The sequence below is a fragment of the Ascidia mentula genome, chromosome 4 (assembly GCF_947561715.1).
Source record: "Ascidia mentula chromosome 4, kaAscMent1.1, whole genome shotgun sequence".
Lineage (NCBI taxonomy): Eukaryota > Metazoa > Chordata > Ascidiacea > Phlebobranchia > Ascidiidae > Ascidia > Ascidia mentula.
In genome coordinates this window covers 6,081,331-6,092,362 of record NC_138569.1, presented here as the reverse complement: position 1 = coordinate 6,092,362, position 11,032 = coordinate 6,081,331, and the positions used below count along the sequence as shown (strand labels likewise).

The 11,032-nt window shown below is 35.3% G+C and overlaps 3 protein-coding genes across 4 annotated transcripts; 2 read left to right on the top strand and 1 right to left on the bottom strand.

The window, feature by feature from the left end:
- The first annotated feature begins 336 nt into the window (after positions 1-336).
- LOC145897580 (negative elongation factor B-like) lies at positions 337-3,681 on the top strand. Its single transcript, XM_082985931.1, has 14 exons — positions 337-620; positions 700-908; positions 970-1,113; positions 1,357-1,471; positions 1,532-1,653; positions 1,805-1,953; positions 2,050-2,152; positions 2,215-2,289; positions 2,387-2,587; positions 2,639-2,700; positions 2,876-2,982; positions 3,051-3,195; positions 3,340-3,448; positions 3,505-3,681. The coding sequence occupies exons 1-14, from the start codon at positions 467-469 to the stop codon at positions 3,643-3,645; spliced, it is 1,836 nt and encodes a 611-aa protein (XP_082842057.1). The 5' UTR covers positions 337-466; the 3' UTR covers positions 3,646-3,681.
- A 276-nt stretch (positions 3,682-3,957) lies between these two features.
- Positions 3,958-8,247, top strand: LOC145897541 (general transcription factor 3C polypeptide 5-like). The gene is made up of 12 exons (XM_082985873.1): positions 3,958-4,192; positions 4,392-4,498; positions 4,567-4,659; positions 5,049-5,264; positions 5,432-5,606; positions 5,863-6,067; positions 6,179-6,393; positions 6,914-6,973; positions 7,044-7,180; positions 7,254-7,408; positions 7,707-7,784; positions 7,864-8,247. The coding sequence occupies exons 1-12, from the start codon at positions 4,061-4,063 to the stop codon at positions 7,998-8,000; spliced, it is 1,710 nt and encodes a 569-aa protein (XP_082841999.1). The 5' UTR covers positions 3,958-4,060; the 3' UTR covers positions 8,001-8,247.
- Positions 8,248-8,395: 148 nt separating this feature from the next.
- On the bottom strand, positions 8,396-10,892 carry LOC145897542 (ciliary microtubule-associated protein 3-like). 2 transcript variants are annotated; one of them, XM_082985874.1, is made up of 6 exons: positions 10,754-10,892; positions 9,731-9,882; positions 9,423-9,512; positions 9,086-9,228; positions 8,909-9,026; positions 8,396-8,838 (listed from the first exon to the last, which is right to left on the bottom strand). In XM_082985874.1, exons 1-6 carry the CDS (start codon positions 10,818-10,820, stop codon positions 8,770-8,772), a joined length of 639 nt encoding a protein of 212 aa, XP_082842000.1. In that variant the 5' UTR covers positions 10,821-10,892; the 3' UTR covers positions 8,396-8,769. The 2 variants fall into 2 exon arrangements, with proteins under 2 accessions (XP_082842000.1, XP_082842001.1); XM_082985875.1 differs by lacking the exon at positions 10,754-10,892 and adding an exon at positions 10,361-10,728.
- Positions 10,893-11,032: the final 140 nt, after the last annotated feature.

Here is an 11,032-nt window from a genome sequence, read left to right as displayed (position 1 = left end):
TGACAGATACAGAGATTTAAAAAAAATTCTAGGGAGCGAAAAGTGGTTTGGCACTTGATTGAAAGTGACGTCACCGGTAAAGCGAAAATCGTAAAAAGGCCCGTGTTTGAGGTCATTGTGATAGAAAATCTGGAACTTTTGCTGTGGTATTAATGCGATATAGTTGCCTAGTTGATTATTTTTCAAAATTATGTTTCATACTATGACATAAACCCAAAAGAAACTCATTTGTGTAGGTTTAACCTTATCCTGAAATGCTGCCTAATGATGCGGAACTGATTTTTCGAAAAATAAATTTGGATTCTGCCAGAATGACAATAGTTCCTCGTCTGTTCTGTTGTTTGTTATCATTTGCTTTTGTAACACTGGCAGTATTTGATAAAACCACGTAAGAAATCAAAATATCGATACGTTTTGTAGCAACTCAGTTGAGCGTGTACAGATACTGCATCTAAAGTACTTCAACATGGCCAAGGCGTTGGAAGACATGGGAATCGCAGGCAAAGTATTTTTGCAAGAGGCCTTAACGAACACAACAGACCCACTGGGGGCTATTGAAGAGTTTCAACAGGAAAACAGTATTTTGCTGCCTTCATTGCAACCGGCTTTACCTTTGCTTGGTATGGATTTTACCTAAATTACTTTCTGTTATTTGTTAAATACTACTAACAATAATAATATCACCTTGCGTTTCAACAGATCTTCATGGTTTAAAACGTATTGACTTTCACCAATCAGTGTTTGAAGTTTTGCGTGATCGTCTTTTGAGCAGAATAGCAGAAATCTCCAAAGACAACCAGGAAAATGCTGCGGAAAAACTGGAAGCGATTCTTGAAAAAAGTTTTCCTTTGATCAAAATTGACTCCTTGCTTCCCGTTTCAATGTGCCTTTTAAAAAGTTTACCTAAAGTACGTGTTTCATACCCAACCTGTACAGCGATTTACAATCATGTATATTTGTTAATGGCAGGTGACTGAAAAGTACATCACAGCACTTACAAATGACCCAGAACTGTACAAGGCCTGTCCCATTAAAGTCAAAAGGCAAATCTGGCAGAAAAACCAAACCATGTTCGGTGATGAGGTTTTGCCTTTGTTGACAGAGTATATTAAGGCAAGTAGTATTATTTTACTTAAAGCAGCACCAAGTGTTGAAGAAGTAGATAGTACCGACTTTAGAATAATTGAACATTTTGTCGAGGAAAACAGTGGGTATTGAGTGCTTTATTGACCTCGTTTCTCATGATAAATTGATCTATTGTGCACCTTTAAGCTTTGTGTTTTGACCTATAAAGCAGTTGTCCATTTTTTTCTGAATTCTGTTTTTTTCTGAAAACTGATAATGTGTTGTTTGCAGGAAAAAGGCGATTCACTCCTAACATCAGAATGCACAGTGGCAAACAACTTTTTTAGCCCCACACCTAAAGTACGCCGTCAAGCCCACGTTGTAAAAACTTTAACTGACATGATTGGTAAGAGATGGTGATAATGCTTAGGTGCCATGTTTAGTGTATTCTTTGTGTTGTTTTTAGGAAAGAATATACGTTTGTATGACATGGTGCTACAGTTTTTAAGAACTCTGTTTTTGAAAACCCACAATGTGCATTACTGTTCACTACGTGCAGAAATCTTAATGGCACTCCATGACCTAGAGGTGAATGATAAACACACAATTTTGTATTTTTTGCTGTTTAAATTATAATATATATGTACAACATATATGAAAAAAGTTTTTAGTTAGTTCGGTACAAAATTTTTCATTGAAGGTTTATATACATACACATAAAAATTAAATACCCTGTCAGGTGACTGAAGTATGTTCTGTTGATCCTTGCTACAAATTCACTTGGTGTTTGGATGCATGCATTCGAGAACACTATGTGGATGTTAAGCGGGCACGTGAATTACAAGGATTTCTTGACAGCGTACGCAAAGGACACGAACAGGTCTTGGGGTAAGTGTTTTACAAACATAAAGTTATGCAACAAGATATGGGATTTTCTACAGATTTTTTTAACAATGTTCAATAATTAAATTACCATGTATACAGTGATTTGTCAATGATCTTATGTGATCCTTTTGCTGTGAACACAATGTTGTGGAGTGTGATGAAAATTGTTCCAGATCTCTCCACAAAAGAAACGCTTCCAAGGGTATTCAAGAAACACTATTGAACTATATTTATCTGACACCTCGTTAATTTTTTTTAATGTAGGACAGCACAGAATTGAAATTGCTAATAAGAATGCTGGCTTTGGGACAATCAGCTTGGGATATAATAAAAAAACAGGCAAGATAATGTATATTTATTTACCCACATTAATTTGTCCAGTTATCTCACTAGCAATGTTCAGTGTTGTGAGCAATACCTGAAACAATGTTGGCAGGTATTCAAGGAACCAAAAGTTGACGAAGAGATTTTGTCCAAGTTCGTGCCTGGCCTGATGGTCCTGGGGGTAGTCGAACAAATAAACTTAACCAGAAGTAAGGTAAAAAGTATAAGTAAACCTGAATCCGATGCTGCAGACATAAACAAACCAACAGAACCAGCGGGTCAAAAAATTAAGAAAAAGTCAAAAGCAAAAAAGGTTGGTTTATGAAATGCCACAATGTGGTTTAATTAAACCAATTTACTTTAGGCAACTGAAGATTTAACAGCTGAGGAGGTTGACTTAACTCCAACACTTACATTTGTGAACAAGTAAGACTTTATTGTGCAGTACAAGGTATTTTAATTGAACTGGAAATGTAAGATAGTGGTACAAAGTCCTTTTTTTAGCAAGCTAATCAATTTTATAAGAAGAACATTTACTTTTCATAATTTGCCTATAGATAACTGTGTGTATTTTTTTATATATCTTGATATGTATTGACAGATTTTTGGTGAAAGATCAACTTAGTCGGATTTTGATGTTGTGGTTTACTCTGTATTTGGTAAAGCATAAAAAGAAAGGTCAACTTTTGGAAGCCTTGCCTATTTTAGGTATATAGCTTTATATGTTTTTTTATCTCACTTCTGTTGTGTTAGTAACTTTTGCATTATCAAACCAGGAAAATCGTGCAAGGAATGTGTAAACGACACTGTTTTTGTGCATGCTTTGGTTGCACATTTAACTACCCACGCTGATTTGCTGTGTGATGATAACCTGTGTCTGCAGCTGTTCAACAAATTCCTTTTCACAAACAAAACCTTAAAGTAAGTGTAACCCTTTTTTCTCCAACATCTTAACATTCATGAGTGTTCTCCAACCAGCTTGAAAAAGTTAATTTTAAAGATTTTTCTGATACTGTATATTATCAAAGCTGCGGCCTCAAATGAAGAGCATTATGTTTTATATAGGGATACACAACACCGACAAATGCTGCGCTTTGTGACAAGTGTATGTCACAAACTTTCTGCATCCAGACTAAAAACCGTCCTAGCGAAACTGGAACCAAAATCAACTAAGGTTTGCAAAAAGATCATTGTGGTTCTTACTACTATGACATTACGTACCTTGTGCAGGTAACCGAACAAGTCACACAATTGCACTCTGCACTTAAAGAGAAAGTTGCCACACTGCAAGCCCCTGCGCCCACCGCCGAGAAGCCGTCATCCCCTAAATCGCAGGCGTTACTGGGTGTTCCCACACCAGCGCCCTTGTGACATATATTTGTTTTTGTCCAAAATACACTGCCTTGTTTTGTATTTGTGTGCATTGCTGGCATAAGTACAGAGAAAGTAAGGCCAACTAAAAATAAAAAATGTAGTTGGTAACGTTTTTGTGCTGACATCGGGGTATATGTTTCTCGTTAAAGCCATTCAAATGAAAACTTGCGATCTTGCGCAAGTGTGATCGCAAACTATACGTTTCTGTAAGATTTTAATGCTGTGAACTGACCTTGATTTCTATGGACGCATGGCTGTAGCAACACAAAAGGGACTTTCCCCCACGACATTTTCCTTTTGAAACTTCGAAGTTAGGTTTGTTGTTGTCATTAAATGAAACGTAGGTACGTATAATTGTACACTAGACTCGCCGCAGGGAACTATAGTAAGTCCCAACCACACACAATTTGCAATGGGCGACGAAATCAATCTGAACCTACCCTTTGACGAAGAAACTGGTTTTGTTTGCGTTGAATATCCGGGAATAGTAAAGAATGAAACGAAGATGCTGAATACCTTGGGTGGACAGGCACACGTAGAAAGTGTGGGTATTTGTCTGGTGAATTAACATCTAAGGTGTAAAAGCAAGCTATGTGGAAACCTAATGCAATCCAAGCTATTTTATAATAGACTCATATGCCAGGTTTAAAAAAATGTCGTGCGCAGAGGAATTGCCCTTGCAATTAATGATCGCTGAAAAAATCCTCCACTCGAATAACAAAACTTTTTAATATGTCTCCTAGGTGTACAATGATCCCACAAAGAGACTAGACCTGCATTTCCGGCCCAATGATCCTGTTTGCAAGTCGGTTTGCGCAGACCGAATTCAGAGCACATCTTTACTCTTGAAGTATATTTTTCTTTTTCAGCAAAAGGTGCAATTTTGTCAAACTTACCTTTGTGCAATACTTATTACAGAGTGTGCAAGTACAGGCGAAAAAGTGGTAAAAACCAAAAGGAGGAAGTCAAATATGAACAGTCAATATGTGGCAACATAAGTGTGGTATACAAGTAAGTTTAATTTTGTTTTCGGTGGCAATCAAATTTGTGATTTGAACCACCGGTGATAAAATGGCTTTTCCTTACAAGCTGTTGTTTTATTAAGGCCTGATAAGAAAACAAATGTTGGATATATCCTCCACACACATTTGCAAAATTTTGGGGGTAATCCCTGCAAAAAAAGCTACTGATACATTAATATACAACAATGTTAGTCCATGCAACCAATGCTAGTCAGAAAAAATGTCATATGCACATTGCAAACCACCAAGAATGGATATTGAGATAACCAGATGCAAATCCAGCTTGTATTGTTTTGGGTCTGAGTAATTACTGACACAAAATGTTTAAAAAAAACCAAAAAAGTTTGGAATGACATCTCAACAACATCGTACTTTTAGGTTTAAGACCATGTGTGATTATCAATTTCTGCCATTGAAAAAGGATGAGGAATCTGGTGACTTCACCAACTTGACTCCTTACTTAAAAGTGCAAGACTTGGTAAAGGATGGCAGTACAATATTGAGAGAAGCGCCCTTGTTTATACCACCACCCATATTTACAAGACTGGACACTCCTCAAGATTATTTGTATAAAAACAGCCTCAACTTGTACAAGTGAGGCAATTCTATTGAGAAGTATAGAGTTGTTGCTTTTTTTAAAAGATTGCAAAAAGCATAATACGACTGTTTATTAAGCAAAAAAATACACCGCTGAATGCTTTTTGTGGCATGTATTTTACTTATGCTGTGTGAAAAGCCGTTGACTGTAAATTTTTCATTAGATCTGTCACCACTGAGCCATCCTCAAAGATTGGCGTAGCTCGACCACACAGGTTTTGCAATGCTGTACTTGTGAAGTATGAGGATAAAGTGCCTGAAAAACCACTTCCAGGTGCTGTCACACATTTTCAAGCAAACCAAAACCAATTGGAAGAGAAAAAGAAGGAAATTATAAAGGTTTGACTACAGGGAACGTTGATGACTCAAGTTAACTGTTATTTCTAATGTATATAATTGTTTTATCAATTTATCTTATGTTACAAAATTTGGGTTTTTCGCTCTGACTTTCTGAGCAAATTTTCATTATCAAATTACCTGCAGTCAGTTACACTGCTTGAAGACTTATGATTTACTTATTTATCTTATTCATATTTTGGGCACTTAAATTTTATGTGTCAAGTAACGAAATGTTTACAAAGGCAATCATTTTCAGCTTTTTGAACAACAACCTGTGTGGTCCAAGAATGCTCTTCATTACAAAATGAATCTTCGCAAAGAACTAAAATCTATTCTTCCGTTGGCTGCATATTATTCAGTCACAGGCCCATGGAGATCATTATGGATTCGCTTTGGTTATGACCCTAAACTACACCCAGATGCCAAACAGTTTCAGTTAATTGACTTCAGACTAAAAAGAGGTTCTTGACTTTTTTGCATTGTGCTTAAAAATCATTTTGTGCACTGTTGTAATTTCCAAAACAAATATGAAAACATAATTGGGTGCATCTAGAAAGCAATGTATTTAATAGGAATGCATACGTCTGATCTTCCCATAAAACCAAAACGAAGTGCACTAACTTACAAATTGCCAAACCTGATGCCAAGATCAAAACCTAACGCCTCATCAAAAGAATCTGCTCTGGCAACTTTACGTGCCGAAAGTGCAAGCGCAGAAGCACAGAAAAATGAGGGCCAAGAACCATCCACTGCTGCTAACATCACCTCAGGAGATAAAGAAATATCTGTTAGTGTTTTTTTGTGGTTGATCTAATGCATTGAATGCTATTTTTACCTATTCTTTGGTAGTGGTTCCCAACCTGGAGTTTGTGATATGGTTCCAGGGGGTCTGTCACTAGCAAAAGCATCAGTCTTCGCAAAAAAAAATCATGTATATTTTGTGCTTTGCTCCCTGTTTTTGAGATTTTGGTTGATCCTTTTTACCTGCTGGTCACACCCAGTTTTTATTGAAAGAAATGCACAACTTAGTTGGTTACAAAAGCTTCCACTGTGAGTTTTATGTAGGTTTCACTAAATTGATACCTTTATGAAAAAGTCTCCATTGCCACAAAAAAAAACACCTTGGAATCACTGTCTGGTGCATAGATGCAGCTATTATTTGTAAATGATTAGTATCTTGTGATGGAAGTTGTCATGAGGGCAGAAATGCTTTCGATAAGAAATAGTTCTTGGTTATTATTTTTGGTAAATTGTTTATCGAAAATCCAAACACAAGAAATAACCATTTTAAGATTTTTTCTTTGTAGGAAGCGGTATTTGTGCACAGAGCAGGCAGATTACCCCCTAATCGACAAATGTTCTACATGGTAGGTTTAATGCAATTATGAAAATGATACAATGTCTTTTTCGATATGCATAATAAAAAAGCTTTTACAGGCATGTTTTGTTCTGTTGCCTGGTGTGCAAGACATGATAAATAGTTGTTCCCAAGCTGTGTGTACAAAAGAAAATGGATGGCTTCTTCCAAAAACTACCACTAAAGTTCGTGAAATCATAACTGAGGATGTTCGCAGGTACTGTTTCGTTTCATGTTTTTTTTTTTTGGAAGTCTATTTACATGAATACATGACTGTGTTTCATGTGAAGGTCAATTGCACAAACAAAAGGCAACTCTTCCAAATCGGAAGACGCTTTTCAAAATGTATGGAAAAAGAAACATGCCGCATTGAGCCTTGCTGCCAAAAAAACTGCACAAGAAGATGGCGGAGATAAAATGGATGATGACGATGATGAAAACTCAGGTAGACATAAAATACTTCAAATAGCAGAAATGTAAAATTCATTAAAAAATTAGAATTTCGACAAAAATACCATTTAAAAGTTTTTTACACAAAAATTGATGACTTGAAAGTTCAATCCTTTAGTCTTGGGTTTTATCTTTTTGTAAAGATTTCAAGCACTGTACTTTTTTGTCTTTTATAATATTTAGTGTCCTAATTTCTTCAAAAAATTAAAATATTTTGCAATTACAACTTCCTTTTTTATTTGCATCGTTATGGTTTTCAATTAGAATTCTTGCATGTTTTTTCCTGTTGCCAGATTTAGGAACTTCCTTAGAGGAACACACAACACAGGATGAAGACATGGAAGAGGAGGATTTTACAATGACAGATGACGGTAACTGTGACTTTTTTCGATGACAGATGACGGTAAATTTTCACATTACATCCGTATATGACAGTGTATTTTTTGACAGAGGAAGATAAGGACGGTGACTCACCTGTGGATGAAGGCTGGTTTTTAGATGACGACGAGGAACTTATTGATGGTTCAATGCTAATGGAAAGCTCTTCAGTTTTTAGTGACCTTGGAAAATTTACTGATAAGAACTGAGATTTGGTTTACGAAAAGATTTGAATTTGGTGAACCAAGAGGAAGGCACAGAAGGTAGAGTGGGGAATAAAGAAAGACTTTGAGATTTGTCACAGCAAAAACTACCCTTTTCCTTGTTTTGTGTCACATACACATTATTTTTGCCAACTTTTATATATAAATTCAAACTTGCATTATTTTAGAAAATTAGAACTTACAAATTGCAGATTTTGTCAAAATGCCAAATTAGGATTGAATATTATAAAACTTGGGTATGTTTTTATTTTGAAAGCTGTAACAAAAGATTATTTTTTTCCAGTTTTCAGGAAGACTTTTTTGCCCATGTTTCAAATATAAATTCTGTAAATTGTCGTTATAACAGCTTATATTCCTTTTTATATCAAAGAAACTCCATCATTCAAAAGTTGGGTTTATTCAGGTTTGGAAAAACTTTTGCTGACAAATAAAAACTAAAGTTTAAATGAAAACCACATTCGTAATCTTTAAATGCACCAAACTAAACTTTCAGTTAGTAAGAACATGTAGCCAAAGTTTAAAAAGGTTTTAATGTGACAACCAAGGGTATATGTTTTATGATCAGACATACAATTAGGATGTATAACTTTTTACAAGGCAACTAGAGGCAGTTAAAGTAATATGTTTAGTCCATGATTACAAAGTCATAACACAAAATGTCAGTCAGTAACGTTGCTTCACAATTTAAGAAAACTAAGTATTGTCATATTTCACAACACAAGTTCAAACTTCTAATGCATAAATATTACAATTTTCATTCAAAATATAATCGAAAATATGCCACTCTGTTCCTAAACTTTTTGAACTCCTTGTCGCCAAGCAACTGCAAAAAATGTATCAAGTTCAATTCAGTTGTCTGGAAAATTAGCAATCAAATGTTAAAGCCACATAACCTCAGTTTTCAAAGTTCTCCGCATTCGATTTGGTTGGATTGGAGTAATGGGTGCTCCAAATTGCTGTGGCCATTTTACTTGTCTGTTTCGGGGCACATCATGTTCATAAATTCCTGGCCTTCAAGCAAGCACAAACCTCATAAACTGCAAATGGACATCCCTATACATGTATATTACCCTGGTGTGATCATTGGATCCTGCTCAAGCTGCTTAAAACGAATGTCGGAAGTTTCAAATGGTTTGTATGCTGGCTTGGGCTTAACTCTGTTGGTCCAGTTGGTTTGATACTGAGTTGGGCTTGGTGTTACAATTTGGTGCACCTTAACAACCACAGGATTAGGATTTCACTTGACTTGGCGCTGTGACAATACTTTTTGTAAAGAATTTAGTCAGCGCTTTTGAGCCACTTTCACACTGCATATCAAATTAACAGCCTTTTAAATAGTGAATAACTCTGAACTAGGTGTAGTTGTATATTAGTAAAGAAATTGCTTAAGTAGACTTATTGTCTGACCTTTCTGAATCTTGGCTCAGTTCGTGATCCACATGTGTAACCTCTTCTGCTGCAAATCCATTTGTCTAGGTTGTAAGTAAAGCTGCTTACCTACAGACGAAAATGCACAATCAAATACAATCAGATAATGTGAATTACAGGTAGCAGGGTATGAAGTTCAATAAATTTAAAAATAATAAAGCCAATTCATAAATATAAAATATATATATATATGTTTCTGGTATTTTTGTGTCAGTTTAGTGAGGTTTTATGGTTAAGAGTTGACTGTACACATATTAGTTTCATAACAATCAACAAAAAAATCAAACCTCAGCATTATTGTAGCGCCCTGGTCCTCTGTCTGGAGCGCCTCTAAGTGGGTAAAGTTCATTTCCAGTTCTGTCTGGAGCACAAACATGTGGAAACAAACCTCTGTCTAATGTTGTTCCAAAAGAAACTGCTTTCTTGTCGGGATCTTCAACTGTAATTTAAGATTGGTAAACTCTACTGGGGATGCTTAGCCTGGAACTATGAAGATACACTTCAAGGCAAACAACAACAACAACAACACAAAGTAAAACTACAAATACTAGACAGTATCACCACTAATTACTTCATGCAGAATTATATGAAAACAGGATTAGGTTCTAGAATTTAACCAACAAATAGTTTGTTGCCCAACAAGTATACGCGTTTGTTGAATGACATAGGATAGCACTAGATAGTGAATTGTTTTGTCACACTTCTACTACTATATTTTGTTAAACGTTGCACGCACTTTCAATATGTCAAACATTTTACCATTACGTATCTTAAAAATTTAACACTATTCGTATTTAAACAAGTAATTTTAGCACATGGTAAAAATATGTTTAAAAACTACAATGATCACACTTCAAATTTTGATTGGTGTAGCAAAAGCAATATAGCACGGTAAAGCAGTACATGCACTCACTTACAGTCCATAAACATGATGATGATGTTCCTGAATTACTGATGACATACAATGAGCTACATAGGCACAAACTGGACACAAATTTATGATAAATTACTTGCAATAATGATAATGAAAAGACACAAAATTGATATGTAAAACAGATGTATTTAAAAAATCATTTTGTGATTGCCAAAATGACTTGCACACAAATTTAAATCTACAATGAATTTGAGCTCCTGTTTAATTGCACTGCCTTTTTTCTATTGCACAAAACTGTTCTGTATGAAAAATTCTACATGATGGTGCACGAAGCTATGGTTGCTTTGGAATTACATCACCACATAATACTGTTGTTGGTGAAGTTAGTTAAGATGAATGACTGAGTGTTTTATGTCCAGTCATTATCGAATCATACCTTTGTCTTTCTCTTCAAATATATACAAATTTTCTAAGCTTCCTTCATAAGTAGCGACTTTTATCATGGTTATTAATCTCACGCACCTATTGTCTATTTGATTGTAAAACTCGTACCAACAATGCTTCCAAATACACAACAATTAACAAAAAGAAGACAACAATACAACTTGCGTGTAGTATACGGCTGGGTGGTTTTATTATCGCCATGGTTACAATTTGTAACGCCAATTAGTGGATAACATTAAAACGTATAAATGTTTTTGCGTCAATGTTATTT